The sequence below is a fragment of the Lemur catta genome, chromosome 7 (genome assembly GCF_020740605.2).
Source record: "Lemur catta isolate mLemCat1 chromosome 7, mLemCat1.pri, whole genome shotgun sequence".
Classification (NCBI taxonomy): domain Eukaryota; kingdom Metazoa; phylum Chordata; class Mammalia; order Primates; family Lemuridae; genus Lemur; species Lemur catta.
The window spans coordinates 61550618-61567452 of record NC_059134.1 but is presented as its reverse complement, the minus strand read 5'-3'; the positions used below and the strand labels follow the sequence as shown (position 1 = coordinate 61567452).

The window sequence follows — 16835 nt, the reverse complement described above, 5'->3', positions numbered from 1 at the left end:
CAAGTTATATAGGTATTAAGTTACTAATCATGAATCTACTTATTTAATAGTCATGTATAATCCTTCTTATTATTACCCTTGGTCCTTTGTTTCTCACATTTTTTTCATTTCCCCTTCTTGTACATCTTTACACAACTATTCTGAGCATTAACTACATGCCATTCTTTAGGAGACATTGAGTCAGACAAAAATGCTTCCAGTTAGGGAATTACTGCTTACTGAGTGAGATAAGAAAATATGTTTATTTTATTTAAGGTGAAATTAAATAAACGACCCAATTCACCTAAACAGAAGCTGCCCTTAAACTGCTTCATTATTTCATTTATAAGTAAAGAAATGCAAATTAAAACACCAGACCTGGTCACAGAACGAAAGGAAGTATCTCAGGGACCCAAATACAGTATTAAGGATTTAATACTATTTTGTCTCTTTTTCTTTTCTGAAGCTGTTTCTCCTATTTGCTTCTCTTTTGCCTCATAATTTAAATAGGTATTAGCTTTCATGCAACTACAAAAGATGATGGCTGTAAGTGGTTTGGCATCTTCCCAGTGATATAATACAAATAGGAAGGGAAATCTTTTGAGTTCTAGCATAAAAAACAGTTCTAGGATAAAACATGAAGGGAGAAATATATTATTCAGTTTTTAATCTCTGTAGCTGAAAGATCTGGGAGAGATTTATTAGAATATTATTATTGGTCTCATTCAAACTATACAGAAAAGTGAGGAGTTCCTCAAAGGAAAATTGTCTGCTGTCTTCAAAAAACAGAACAATTGCCTAGTAATGGCCCCCAGTTAGCTGTAGTCATCCTTGGGGAAGTCAGTCAAGAAGCCACTGATCACAAAGACTCACCATAAAGAAAATAATTAAATTGGATCTTAAAAGATGGGGGAACAATTTAAGAGCCAGAATTTTATTTTACTTTTTGAGAGGGTTCACTATTCTTCTGAAATGATTTATCACTGAGAGCAAAACATACTTTTTTTAAAAAAAAATTAATCCCCTCCATCCTGTTAATAGCCAGTAGATCACAGCTAAGAGCTTGCTTTTGAAATTGAGACAGATTTCAAGCTTTCACAATTTTTGTTCATGGACTTTTCAGTCTTCTGGGAAATACTTAATGGTCCCAGCCCTCTCTGTCTTACTTTTCCTTACATTCATATAGCAATTCAAATCAAGCCCAATCCCACTGATTATATTTCGTTACATAGTTTGATGCTGTTCTATGATTTCCAATAGTAAAATGTAAGCTATGTGAATATTATAATTATGTCTTTTGTATGACTCTGATGCCTACCAAATGTGTCAGACAGATTTTAAAAATATTTTTCTGATTGATTACTTGAGGAAGGAATTTAGGAATTCCTTCAGAACTTTCTTAAAACAGCTTCAAATTCTTGCTAATGCTACCACGTGTTTATTTATTACCATGAGCAATTAAGTCTTTGTCTTTCCCTTGTCTCCAAACTTGCTCTCAGCAGGACAATTCTTCATGGGCTTGTGACTCTAAATTTTAAAGAATTGGCCCCCAAAGAGAACAACTAATTCATTTTTCCTCTTTGCAAAGTTAAAGAAAGGAGATGCATTCTTGTTTCAGAAGTCAGCGCATAACCATATCTGTTCCCAATATAAAATTGAAAACAATACAAAATCTGAATGTAGTATGAATTCTGAATGAAGAAATAAGTTGGGTAAGAATAAGTATTTCTCAGATCCTTATATATTATTTCTTTTCAGACAACTCTTTTATCTTTTGTTAATATTTAGAATGTTCAGTATATCACCCAATATCCAAATATAAGAAACAGAAATATCAAACATATAGTCATAAATTTATTACCCGTCTTGGATTTTTAATGCCCTAACCTAAGTAATATTGGAAATCAAGAATCAGGTGACATCTTAGTTTCTCTATAAAATCAGTCCATCATTGATCCTTTATAGTCCAGAATCAGACCCCTCAACTTAGCAGTTGGGGTAATGTGAATTTCATCCAACTTGTACAGCAGCAACACTGAGCTTGGTCTCCTATTGCCATTTCTCCTCATTGCTACCAAGCAGCCGTCTTTCATGATCACAGTTATGGTCACATATTTAAGCATTCAGCCTCTCTTTTATTCCTTAGTTAGATATATTATGTGCTTCTTGAGGAAAGGACCTGAGCATTTTTTCATTTTTACATTCATAGTGCCAGCATACTACTTGACACATAGTAGATCCTGAATAGCATTTTTATAATTGATTCCACCTTCTAATATATAGAAAATCTCATTCTCCAGCAACCACACGTTGTGCCCAAAATCGCTTGAGCAGGGCAGCCTGGATCTGCCGGGATTTGAGACTGTAGATGATAGGGTTTAGCAGTGGTGTCATGAGGAGGTAGGCATTACTCATAGTGGTGTATAAAATTGGGGAAGTTTCCTGGGTGTAACGATGTAATACTGCAAGGCTGATGAGGGGCAGGTAAAACACAAGCACTGTGCACAGGTGACAGATACAGGTTTGCAGTGATCTCCAGTTTCTGTTGTGGATCCCCAATTTCATAATAGCACTCAGAATCTTTATGTATGAAGCTAGGATGAAAACAACATCCACTGCAAACGTGCATAGCACACAGACCAATCCATAGAAACTGCTGAAGGTGACATCCCCACAGGTCAGGTTCAGCATATCTGGGTAGTAACAATAAGAGTGTGAGAGGATTTTGGCCCCACAGAAAGGAAAGGTCCTGAGGAAAAAAGGCAGAGGGGCCAGGAGAGTGGCACCCCGTATGCAAGCAGCTGCACTAAGGCAGACAACAGTATGGTGGGTTAGGATCCTGGGGTAGTTTAGTGGAGCACAGATGGCAACCAAGCGGTCAAAAGCCATGGCTACCAGGACACCTGATTCTACTGAGGAGAGAGTGTGGATGAAGAACATTTGGGTCAGGCAGGCATCCAGGCCAATGTGGTGGATATCAAACCAGAAAATAGCCAAGACACTAGGCATTGTGCACAGTGAAAGGCCTAGGTCAGTAAGGGCTAGCATAGCCAAAAAATAGAACTGGGGCTCATGAAGATTCTGTTCTGCTCTAACTAGGATGAGGAGAAGAACATTACCCACAATGGCCGTCAGGTACAAGAGACAGAAGGGGATGGAGATCCATATATGTGCAGTCTCCAGACCAGGAATACCAATGAAGGAAAAAGTGGGCCAATTAGAAAAGGTGTCATTAAATGCCAACATGGTGAGATGTAGGTGGGATTTAGTCCAGGATGTTCGCAAACCTACAAAAGAAATATCAAATGTCAGGGAAGTTGTCAACAAAATTAGAAGTAAAAATTTTGTTCATACCTGGAATTATAAAATTGGGATATGAAGAACTCAAAATTTAGTTTATAATTTTAATTTTATAATAGTTTCTTTTGACACATGGACAGCAACTAAGTACATGAAAAGAGGTTCAACATCATTATTCAGTAGAAAAATGTAAATGGGAACTACAATAAAATGCCATTAGAATGGCTAGAATTTAAAAAGACTGAACATATCAGGTTTTAGTGAGCATGTGGGATAATGGGAAATCTCACACAGGCATAGGTCAGAGATATTGCAGGTTTGAATCTAGACCACTGCAATTAAGTGTATGTCACAATAAAATGAGTCACACAGATTTTTTTGTTTCACAGGGCATATAAAAGTTACATTTACATTATATTTTAGTCTATTAAGTGTGCACTAGCATTATGTCTAAAAGATAATGCACATACATTAATTTAAAATACTTTTTTTGCTAAAAACTGCTAATGATCATCTGAGCCTTCAGTAAGTTATACATTTCTGCTGGTGAAGGGTCTTGCTGATGGCTGATTGGGGTAGTGGTTGTTAAAGGTTAGGACAGCTGTAGCAATTTCTTAAAATAATACAACAGTGAAGTTCACCACATCCGTTGACTCTTCCTTTCATGACAAATTTCTCTGTACCATGCAATGTTGCTTGATAGGATTTTACCCACAGTAGAACTTTCAAAAATTGGAGCCAATTTTCCAAAATCCTGCTGCAGCTTTATTAACTAAGTTCCTGTAATATTCTAAATTTTTTGTTTACATTTAAACAAAGTTCACAGCATCCATTAGTTTCCTCCTCAAGAAAGTACTTTGTTTGTTGATCCATAAGCAGTAACTCTTCATCCATTCAAGTTTTATCATGAGACTGCAGCAATTCAGACACATATTAACGTTCCACTTCTAATTCTAGTTCTCTTGCTATTTCCACCACCTCTTTAGTTATATCCTGCATGCAGCCTTGAACCCCTTAAAGTCACCCATGAGGGTTGGAATCAATTTATTCCAAACTCCTGTTCATATTGATATTTTCACCTCTTCCTATGAATCATGAATATTCTTAATGGCATCTAGAATGGTTAATCATTTCCAGAAGGTTTCAACTTACTTTGCCCAGACTCATCAGAGAAATCACTCTTTATGGCAAGTATAATAGCCTTACAAAACGTATTTCTTAAATGATAAAACTTGAAAGTCAAAATTACTCCTTGACCAATGGCCTGGAGAATGGATGTTGTGTTAGCAGGCATGAAAACAACATGAATATCCTTGAACGTCTCTATCAGAGCTCTTGAGTGACTAGGTGCATTGTCAATGCACAGTAATTTTTTGGAAGAAATTTTTTTTCAGAGATGTAGGGCTCAACATCAGTCTTAAAATATTCAGCAAACCATGCTATAAACAGATGTGCTGTTATCCAGGTTTGTTGTTCCATTTGCAGAGCACAAGCAGGGTAGATTTAGCATAATTCTTATGGAGGCTAGGATTTTCAATCTTTCGCTTCGAAGGTGCATGCCTTATCCGTCAGGCCACGTGGTCGTGACTAGGCTAGGATTTTCAGAATGGTAAATGAGCATTGGCTTCAACTTAAGGTTACCAGATGCATTAGCCCCTAACAAGAGAGTCACTCTGTTCTTTAAAACTGTAACTTTTCCTTTCTAGCTATGAAAGTCCTAGCTGGAGTCTTCTTCCAGTAAAAGGCTGTTTTATCAACATGAAAAATCTGCTGTTTAGTGTAACCATGTTTATCAATTCTCTTAACTAGATCTTCTGGATAACTAGCTTCAGCTTCTACATTAGCATTTGCTGCTTCACTTTGCACTTTCATGTTATGGAAATGGCTTCTTTCCTTAAACACCATGAACCAACCTCTGCTAACTTCATACTTTCTTCGTTTCTCTCAGTCTTCATGGAAGTGGAAAGAGTTAGGGCCTTGCTGTGGATGAGGCTTTAGCTTAAGGGAATGTTATGGCTGGTTTGATTTATCCAGACCACTAAAACTTTCCACGTCAGCAATAAGACTGTTTTCCTTTCTTATCATCCACTGTTCACTAGAATAGCACTTTTAAATTTCCTTCAAGAACATTTGCTTTGCATTCATAACTTGGCTAATTGTTTGGTGCAAATGACCAGTTTGGCTATTTTGACTTTTGACACGAATCTTCAATAAGCTGAATCATTTTATAATTTGATTAAGGTGAGAGATGTGTGACTCATCCTTGTACCTGAACACTTAAAGCCATTGTAGGGTTATTAATTTCTAATAATAATTTCAATACTATTGTGTTTCAAGGAATAGGGAAGCCCACGGAGAGAGAGAGAGAGAATGAGGGAATGGCTGGTTGGTGGAGCAGAACACACAACTTTATCTAATAAGTTTGCCACCTTATATGGGTGTGGTTTGTGGCACCCAAAAGCAATTACAATAGTAACATCAAAGATACTGATCACAGATCAGCACAACAGATATAATAACAATGAAAAAGTTGAAACATTGCGAGAATTACCAAAATGTGACGCAGAGATACAATGTTAGCTCATGCTGTTGAAAAATGGTGCCCCTAGACTTGCTTGCCACAGTTACCCCAAACCTTCCATTTATAAAAAATGCAATATCCATTAAGCACAATAAAGCAAAGCACGGTAAAATGAGATATACCTGTTCATTGAGGATGAAATAGAAAATTATACAGCCTCATTTGAAAACAGATTTGCAGTTTTAAAGTTAAATATGGATTTATCATGCTGTTAATACCCAGCAACAAATGATTTTTGTACAGGTAAATGATTGACTTAGTTAAGAATGTTTGAAGTAAGTTACTTGATTTCACTAAATCCCATTTTATTTTAAATAAATTTGTAATAGTACTACATTTAAGTATTGCTGTGAAGATTAATTCCATCAGATAAGAGAATAAAAGCACATAGTACACTGCCTAAAAGTTAATAAATTAGCATTTGTTTCTGAGCTTTCATAGTATTCATTTCAGTACAAATATATCCCTAAGTGAATTTTAGACATAATAAAATAAAATCTCATATTAACTTCACTAGAAAACACACTAATCATTAAGGAAATAGAAATTATTTTTGTAAAACAGTAAAATCTCATGTTGTATAGTCCAAGATTTCATATTAGAACTATATGTATAATTTTACTAAAATCATAGTATAAAAATAATAGATTATTTTTTCACATTATATAAATTATATAAATATATGTAAAATTATATAAAATTTGTATAAATTATATAAATATCTATTTACCTACCTATTTATCTTAGCCCTTTTATGTATTATTTATATTTTTGACAGCATTATAAAAATGTAAGATCATATTTTATGAAGTCAATGTCCCTGGTGAATAATAGTAGCTTAAATATCTGTTAGAAAATGCAATGGGACAGCATAAATAAACCAACATATCAAAAAAGTCAGAAACAGATGGTGATACTAAGGGAAAAAAGAAGGGAAAAAGGAATGGAAGGAGGGAGGAAGACGGGAAGGAGAAAGGAAGGAAGGAAGAAAAGTTTTAGGAAAAATTAATTAAAGAGGACTTTGGTGCTTGGCCCATTTTCATATATTAGTGGTGAAGTCAGCACATATTTACTGTATCCTAGTACTTGAATTTCTAGAAGTGAACAGATTAAGTAATATATAAAAATATTAAATATAAAATAATATACATCTAAATAATATATGGATACTGAGTGCATTATGTTAATATATGTGTGTATATTTATATAGGCCTGTATTTATGTGCATTTTTTCCCTCAAAGTCCAACCAGAAGACAAGTTCTTACACAAATTTTTAAAAGGGTGTCACTCATTTTGATTTACTAAAGGTTCTCCGTTGTACTTCTTTAAGTGACAGTGCCCCGGTAGAGGTAGATTAAAACCACATAACAAATCTTGATATAAAAATACCCTGCACTTACATGTAAGAACATATATACATATACACACATATAAACACACTCATTCATATATACATACATCAGTTATGCTCGCCTCTTAGTTAACAGCATGAAGTTTCTTGCTTTAACCATAACTTTAGTCTTTAGTTTCAAGTATCAAATTGAATATAATGGCTTTGATTCTAGCTTATTAGCATTGATTTTTTTTTTTTTTTTTTTTTTTGGTCAAGGCAAAGAGCTAGCTCTACACTCATTTTTGTGTTATCTGCTGGCTGGAAGGAAAGTACTATTTCCACTATTTCTCCTGCTTCTCCTTTTAGTTTATGTTATATTATACCAGCTTCTGTCAATTATGCAGATTTTAATGCAAATCTTGTTTGTGTCAGGCACCATTCTAAGCACTGGAGACTCAGTCATGAGTGAGAAATAAAACAGCACTATGAAAGAACACCTAATTGTTATGGCTTAAATATTGGCTTTACCACTTACAAAAGTTACTGTATTAAGATCTGATCAGAGGTATACAGCAAATTTATATCTGTATCTTGACCACTCTATATATTTTAACTTTAGAATATAAGAGAAAGCTTCACTGATAAGTTGGAATTTAAGAAGAATTCTGAGAAACATCAGGTGGAGAAAGGCAAATATATTTTCTACATAAAGGAACATCTGTAAAACTGTAGTGACATTAATGAGAATGTGCATTAAAAATACAGCATCTAGTATTATTAATTCAAGGTTGACATAGTCTAAGAATACTAGCTGAAAACTTCCTCACCCAGGTCAGTTTTATATTTTTTTAATCTGACAATTTAAATTTGGTTTTGAATGGTCATGGTTCCAAAATACAACCCCCCATTGACTATCTTGGAATTTATAAATGATATGACAAATAGCACTAGTAGGCATAAGCTCAAGGTTTAGATTGTGTAAAACTCTTTTGTTTAATGGGAAAAGAAAAAAAAAGCTCTCCAACTTCGCAAAAGCATATGGTATTCTTCATGGTTCTACACCTAATAACAGAACATGCTAATTTACTCAAATCTAATGCATGTTTGCAAAGAATATTTATGATATGCTGGTTTCAGGACTCAGGGAAAAGCTATTAAAACAAAAAACACAATCCATTAAACTTGGGAATCTGAAATTTAGCTATGTAAGCACAATATGCACCTATAGTATTAACAAATAGTCTTTAAATTGTTGATCAATACAACAATTACTACTTAGAAGAGAATATATATATAAAATTAACCATTTAACTTTAAAATATTATTACTCTTCAAATAATTTAATCTCCACATTTCACACATCCTAACTCACCAACACTGGACATCTGTGTTAGGCCCTTTAGCTTGGGAAACTGGTTATTATTACACTAATTTCCTTGAATGGACTTTCTCAGGGTTACAGTGGTAGTTGCTATTACTTATTTCCAAAATGCTTCACTCACTGCACAATGAATGGCTTTTTCACTTTCAGATGTATCTGTTGGCAGGACCGTTGTTTCCTTGTAAGGCAAACTCCTCAGCTTAGTGTTCTAGGACTTGGTTTAAAATGCTTTACAGACCAACAAAAGAGGGTCTCCCAGGAGCCCGGAAAGTTCCACTGAGATTAAAACAGCCTTGGGAGTTCCCAACTGTCATAGCCAAGAAGCTTAAATACATTTTTGTCCCAAGGAATCTGAGAAAGGAGCGAACATATCTTAGTCATTATACATCTTAGAATGTCCTTTTATACAGGAGAGACAAATCGCTATCGTTTCAACAGAACACAGTGGGTCTGAGGGATTTCTTCCTTTATTGTATGGAAAGCAAGCTGCAGTGAAAACATATAAATAGGAGCTATCCTTAGATAAGATCAAATTTTTAGAAAGTATTAAGCTGTTTAACAAATAAAACAACTTTAAAAGTATTTAATACACATATGTGCAAACATGTTGTCAAAACGTAAAATATGCAGAACTATTTCATGTAATTTTGGGACAAAGACACCAGTTCTTTTCCTCACAGGTAACATAAAGAAATTGTGTCTTAATTTATCTTTCCAAATAGAAAATAAAATGTGTTAAGATAACTTAGGATATTACATCAGACTATTATTCTCTACTTTGTGTTTTTCTCTAAAGAATTTATTAAAGGCATTTTTCCATGGCAATACAAAAATTGGCCCTCTCAGTTTTCAAAAGCTACTTTATGCTGTATAATGGGAATGTAACATAATTATTAATTATCCCTCTAATGAGTTTTTAGATTTTTTCATATTTCCATTTGTGCACTTGTGAGCGTGCTTCTATCAGAGAAAAAGCTCAAATTAAATTGCTGAGCCAAATTATATTCATTTTATATAATTAATTGCTGTCAAAATTCCTTTCAGAAATGTTAAATAAGTTTATATCCACAAAGGGATAAAGATTTGTCTGTTTTTCTTTCACACTTGCCAATCTTAAATTTTCTAACAAAATTCAGACAAAAAGTATACATTGTTTTTTCTTTAATCTACATTGTTATATTGATTATTAATGAGGGTGAGAATCTTTTTTTATGAATTGGTGGACATTTGTACATTTTATTTGTAAATTGTCTAACCGGGCATTTAAAAGCATTCTAACAGATAGTTTTAGAGTCAGCCTTAACTCAGGTCTACCTTCATATTGTAAAATAGAGACAAGATGATTATTTTTCAAAAATATAGTCCATGCAGGCACTTGGTAGGGGAACATTATTAAATCCAAACTTCTAAAACAGGACACCATTCACAATAGCCCTCAAAACCATTTCTTTTCTTTATATTCTTGTACTGTTTCAGCCTCCAGTGTGACAAAATGTTTTGCATCTAAAGACACTGGGGAGAATACTAGATGATAAAACTCATAGTTATTTATCTTTTTTTCAGGGATCAGTTTTAAGGTTTAACTTAAATACTATTAATCTCACCATTTTCAAGTGCACAATTTTATGAGTTGTACTAAATAGGTATACATATCTTCAGATAAACACCACTAAAATAAGAATGTAGATATTTTAATCACTCTCAGAATGTCCCATGGGCTGCTCTGAAGAAAACCCTTCCCCCCCAATTACTCTAGGCCCTGGGAACCACTTTTCTGATTTCTGAACCTATAGATTTAGCTTTTAAAGAATGTCATAACCATGTAATTATATAGTATATTTCTATTGTGTTTTGATTCCATTCACTTAGAATTATCTTCTTGAGAGTTATCCATGTGGTTTCTTTGATGATTCTGTTGATTAGCTCTTTGAAATCATTATTCATCTTGGATAACACATTTACACTTATTTTATTAATTTTTTAATTATTATTTCCTTCTTTCTGCTGAAATTACCCATTTGCTTATATTTGTTGTACACCTTTTTGGCTAGAGTCTCTACCGTATTAATCACAGATATTTTAAAATTCCCTGACTGATAATTCCAGCATCTGTTTCATAGCTGCATTTGGTTTTATTGATGGATGCATCACATAACAGGGTGGTGTTTATTTATTTCTTCTTTGTACATCTCATAATTATTGGTTGAATGTCATAATCTAGTACTGGATAACAGAGACTTAGGAAAACAGTATTTATACTATAAGATGTTTATGTCTCATCTTTTACTTTGTCTTTAGTATGCCGGTTTAGTCAATCTTGTTAAAGTTTAGCTGGATTTAGATTATATTGTTGCTATGTTTGCCTTCACTGACCACAGGCTTTAAGTCTCCCTATGGCTACCTTATGTTTAGAGTCAATGTTGGTTTGTCAGAGAGTTTTCCTTAATGTCTGCTCCACTCTCAACTTAAGTCTTCCTTTAATCCTGGGCCTCAGAGAATGAATTCTTGACTCCTATCCCTAATAACAGACTGCATTTACTTATTAATTGAAACTTGACACCCTCTGTCAAACTATCTCCTTGTGAAAGAATTTCTCTGAACAAATAAGAAAACTGGCATCAGTAGGTTTTGTTCATAGTCCAGATATAATTCATCTAGGTGTTCTCAATTCTGTTGACTATTTCACAAATAAAAATAGAAGAAATTTTTGTATTTAGTAAGGTAGATTTTGATGGTGTGTTTTGTCTGGTCCAAATATGAAATTCTATATAATTTTTAGTTATTCCCAAAGGCCCTGAGGGGTTAAATTTATTGATGAATTCTGAAGTACTATTTCATACAGTCATTGTTCACTTCTGTGTCTCAAGTACAGATGCAGTTGTTAATACAAAGAATTGTTCAGTACCTATTTTGAATAAATGGTAAATTTTTGGATTTGTAAACATTGATACAACATTTACTTAATGTCCTATCTGTATTAGGTCTTGATATGTTTTATATACCAACAGAAGAATAAAAAATGATAAGAAATACTCTTTTCTGGAGGTGATCAAACTATGAATTGGAATGCCTCATCTAAGATCTGCTTTCACATTTTCAAAATCACATATATGGGAACATCTTCCCCTTCTTTTATATATATATATATGTGTGTGTGCATGTGTGTATGTATATATATATATATATATATATATATATATACATACACACACGCACACACACATATATATATATATAAGGACATTTATTTATGCTCTGGATCATGAATGACCTTTGAGTCCTAGATTGCTTACATATTAATTGTCTTACATGTGGGGGTTAATAAAATTTCAGTTTCTTCAAGGAAAACAATGATTTTTTGGGTTGATGTAAGGAGAAAAATATGATTTTATATGTAAAAAAGTAAACAATGATAGATACATGAAAATGCTTTTTAATCCCCAAGCATGAGTCACTATTAGGAGTGTTTACTGCTACAGTAACAATATTCCTAGCCAAATTCATTGAATTTTGACCACTCCTGGGAATGTCAATGAATTTGTGGATTTGTCTAACCTCAAAGATCATGTTCATTTTTTATTTGAAACTAAATAACAAGAAAGGTCCCTTGATATACAAGTGTGTGTGTGTGTTTGTGTAAAGTGAGTAGTGTGTGTGTGTGTGTGAATAGAGTGGGGAATGATGAAAGGAAAGCAGATATCGTTTATCATTTTGAGTTCTAAGGTAATTTCTACATACATGCAACAGTGTTCCACATCTGAAATATATCATATGAATTAAACAATAGCAGAATTCAAAGGGATGCCTGTGAAACAATGAACTTTTGAGAAGTTCTGAGATACATTATATAAAATAGCTATAATCCCAAAATGTCAATAAATTTTTTTTGCAAATTGACTTTAGAGTGAATTGTGATGACACCAATACTTAATGAATGATTTTCAAGTCACCTGATGCTGAACAGTATTCAGTACTTGGGCCATTTGTGGAGCATTCCTAGAAAGCAATGAAAAGTGGACTTCAAATTAAGAAGAGAAGGTGGTTTCCAGGATACTACAATCCTCAAGAGGGAGTTGCATAAATAATAAGGAAGCACAAACCAGATCATAGGCATTCTTGATTTTGATCATGGAAGAGAAAGTGTTCCCTGTAGTACTTTAGCAAACACTCTGCCTTAAAATGCCAGGTAAGAAAAGAAACACGGCTTACCCATTTTTGGAAAAGAACTAAGATCAAGGAGACTTTGGATAAGTTAGTGAGTAGAGAAACTCTATCTGGTAATACAAAGAATCACAGGAGTTTAGGAGATGTTTCTTTCTGTGAAACTATCCCCAACTTATCTTCTTCAGGAACCTGAGGTATTTGGACAATGGTATTGAGTCAAATAAAAGGAAGGGAGCTTAACGTACCACTGATCTGGAAAAGGACAGAACTATCCTTGCCTTTGGAAACACTGACCGTGAAGTTTACCCTCATTCTTAAGCATGAATAACCTTTGAGACCAAAGCGTATAGATTCAGAAAATGCTTAAAAGCCCACAAATGAGAAACCAAATTGAGAAGAAATCTGGAACCAAACCCTTAATGCTGGAAGGCACAATGATTTGGACTAAGCAGAGAGTGGGTTCTTATCAAACAGAAAGTGCGTTTCCTAGACCCCTTCCCACCTTCTCGGTCCTTAAAACAAAATTTCAAGATTAAAAAATGCCAATAAATCTTCTGAAGCTAATATCAATTTCCTTTTTTCTAAGATAATGTATAGAATTTTATTTAATCTCTTCTTATTCTTCTGAAAGTCTCATCCAAATTGATTCTCATTGAGATTGTGAAAAATTTAAAAACATGCCAAATGAAAGGAGAAACAAGTAGACAGGATCCTTAATTATTCTTGTTCAGATTACCAGGCCAAGGCAGAGAGACTTTAAAGAAAAGTCTTTCATTGTTGTTGTTATTGTTTTTATTGTTATTATTATTGCCTTTCTCTAAGAATCTTCCCCTGAATAAAGATTAGACTAAGGTAGAATTTAAATAGGAGTAGCTGGGAAATACTCAGGGAATACTGCAGGGAATACAAGTTTTCAGGTGCATATCTTCACCAAGACCTGTTAACAATACCTGGACTGACCTTGGTGAGTAAGAATAGGTGAGGAATTGGAATGCTTAACATATGCAGACATTTGTATGGCTTACAGATAAGAAGAGTATATATATATAATATCAATTAAGTTTTATAAATACAGAATGCAATTGATGGGTGGACTAAGAAAAATTGTGTGCTTTACTATTTATGAGAAGGAGACTGCATCCACAGCTGATTTTATCTGGATAAATAAGTTTTGGCAACATACTGTGTCAAAATTGTTTTATCACTCACTTATAGAACATTATAATTGATTATTTTACAGGCTTCTTACTTCTTCAATTAAAGCAGCTAACTGTGTTAGCTTCAATCTTTGCCACAATGAGAAACAGAGTGTAGAGCCAGGCACACAGAGAAACATAATTAATATTTAATGACGAATTGGATGAATAAATAGCAATACTCATATATTGAATTAAATCAATAATATTGACATCATATGCTCATTAGAAATTAACAAGTTAACCCAAATATATACATATACAATGTAACTTTGTAAAAGGTCCATAGATCATATTCAAATTAAAAATATTTAGCCCTATAACTAAAAGAGAGCTCATGAACATATTTAAAAATATCTATTCAATATTTTAGTATTTTTAATTATGAAGAACAGCCTTCTTTTTATGTACAATTTCAGAAAAAATATGTTTACATTCAACAATGAATTATCATGAAACAGTGCCTCATAAAGTATGTGGTAAAGGGTCATTAAAATTTTTCAATCTATCATAAAATATGTTTTTCAAATAAAACAAAAATCGTTTTCTACAAAAATGAAAAGTACATCCAAATACAATAATTGTATATGCTACATGAAGGCAATTACTATTATTACATTAAAGAAGCAGAGTAGTATATCAAATTTGTATGAAAGTTTCTATATGCTTATTTTCAATTTCTGTATTCATTTCATGCATAAAATAAAGCATATTAAAATGTGGCCATGAACTGCATTTTGAATAGGACTATCTAATAGGTATTGTTATTGACCACTGCAATAAGAAATACACTGGTCATGATCTACTACTGTAATTACCATGAGGATTATGAATTTGGATGTATTTTAAAAGAACAACATTTAAAGCACTTTATGCACTCTGAATTTTTTATTTTAAAACATGTTTATGTCAATTAAATGATTTAGATAAATTAAATATCAAGACTTTGTTTTTTCTTATTTTTCATGCAATAAGATATAATATGTAGGGAATCTGATCCAGAAAGAAGGTCTTCTTTTCCAGTCTAAAGGCTCAGGTGGTATATGTTGGGTAACAACATTCAATACCATATTAGACACCTATCACAGGCAGTTTAAAAGAAAAGGTATGATGAGTAGTCAACGAAATACTCAAGTCAAATATTACCATCTGTGTCTGAGAAAATACATTTCATTCTAGGAAAGGTATGCAGCCCTGGTGTCATGCTTCCTGTCAATAGCACCACCACCTTCTTCTCCACCTTCCTGGTGACAGGCATTCCTGGGCTGGAGGCTGTGCACATCTGGATCTCCATACCCTTCTGTGCCATGTTCCTCATTACCTTGGTGGGTAATGTGACCATCATGACAGTTATCTGGTGGGAGCAGACCCTCCATGTGCCTATGTACCTCTTCCTGGCCATGCTAGCTGCCTCTGATCTGGGTCTGTCCCTCTTCACCTTCTCCACAATGCTGAGGATCTTCTGGCTGGATGCTCGAGAGCTGACTGTTTCTGCTTGCTTCACCCAAATGTTCTTTATTCACACCTTCCAGGATTTTGAGTCAGCCATCATACTGGCAATGGCTTTTGACCGTTACGTGGCCATTTCTCGTCCACTGCACTATTCTTCCATCCTCACAAATAGTGTGATCGCCAGGATAGGTTTGGCCATTGTAGTGCGAGCCATGATTGCACAGGTGCCCCTCCCCATCCTCTTGAAAAGGCTGTGCTTCTGTCGCTCCAATGTGCTTTCTCATTCCTACTGCCTGCACCCTGACATTTTAAAGCTCTCTTGCTCCAACACTAGGATCAATAGCATCTTTGGACTCTTTATGGTGCTTTCCAACATGGGACTTGATTTTCTCCTTATTCTCCTTTCTTATGTGTTGATTCTGAAAACTGTGCTGAGCATTGCTTCCCATGGTGGCCGCCTGAAGGCTCTTAACACCTGTATTTCCCACCTCTGTGCTGTGGTCCTCTTCTTCACACCCATGATCAGCCTTTCTATACTTTATCGCTTTGGCCGAAAGTTTCCCCCAATCCTCTATGTACTCTTGGCCAATATGCATTTTCTCATTCCTCCTGTGATGAATCCCATTGTGTATGTAGTTAAAACCAAGCAGATAAGAGACAAAATCCTAAAACTCTTTATCGAAAAAGGAACTGAAGAGTCCTGAGTGGCATTTATAACATAAACCTTGAGAAACTAATGTTCAGTGAATAGTTACTGTTCCAACTCTCACAACTGAAATGACTTTTCTTTGTCAAAACAAAGAAGTGAAACGTCCTAATGTATTTGTTTTTTCGACTTGCACTGACCATGATTTTCTGTTTCATTTATAGCCTTTGCTTAATTTATTAGACTAATTTTCTTCATATAAGTACTTTTCAGATTGACAATTACTTTTTACCTCAAATTTTCAAGGTTGTTTGTAGTTGGTCATGTTATTCTTCAGTTGTCTAAATGACACTTTTTTCCTGTTAGACTTTGTCCCATGTTTATTCATCACAATAAATTATTAACAGTTCCATTAAATACAGCAGTATTTAGGTTGAGATTGTCTGCACAAGCAAGGTTCTCTCTTCCCTGACGTTTCATTATTTTGAATGTTAAATAAGTTTGAGACATTTTGCAATGAAGTGACTTTGATTAGTTACATTATGTTAGCAGGAGGTTAGGACATTCCTAGTTCAGTTAGGTGTAATGGAGTTGGGATGGTTAATTCTGATGTGAACACTTTAAAAAAAAAGACAAGATAAAACTAACACAGAACTCAGAAAATAGAAAAATCTTTTCAAAAGTGCTAATAAACTCAAATAATTTTTTGTAGTCCGAGTCATCTCTTATTGCATGATGACAGTAATAGTAGCATCTTTGACTTGCATTTAAGAGAGCCCATGTCAAGATGTTAAATCATATA

The 16835-nt window shown here is 34.0% G+C and overlaps 2 protein-coding genes across 2 annotated transcripts; one reads left to right on the top strand and one right to left on the bottom strand.

Moving 5' to 3' along the window:
- Positions 1-2268: 2268 nt before the first annotated feature.
- Positions 2269-3225, bottom strand: LOC123642038 (olfactory receptor 51I1-like). Its single transcript, XM_045556965.1, has one exon. It carries the CDS (start codon positions 3223-3225, stop codon positions 2269-2271), a length of 957 nt encoding a protein of 318 aa, XP_045412921.1.
- Positions 3226-15137: 11912 nt separating this feature from the next.
- LOC123642330 (olfactory receptor 51G2-like) lies at positions 15138-16091 on the top strand. The gene has a single exon (XM_045557329.1). The coding sequence runs from the start codon at positions 15138-15140 to the stop codon at positions 16089-16091; it is 954 nt and encodes a 317-aa protein (XP_045413285.1).
- The last annotated feature ends 744 nt before the right edge of the window (positions 16092-16835 follow it).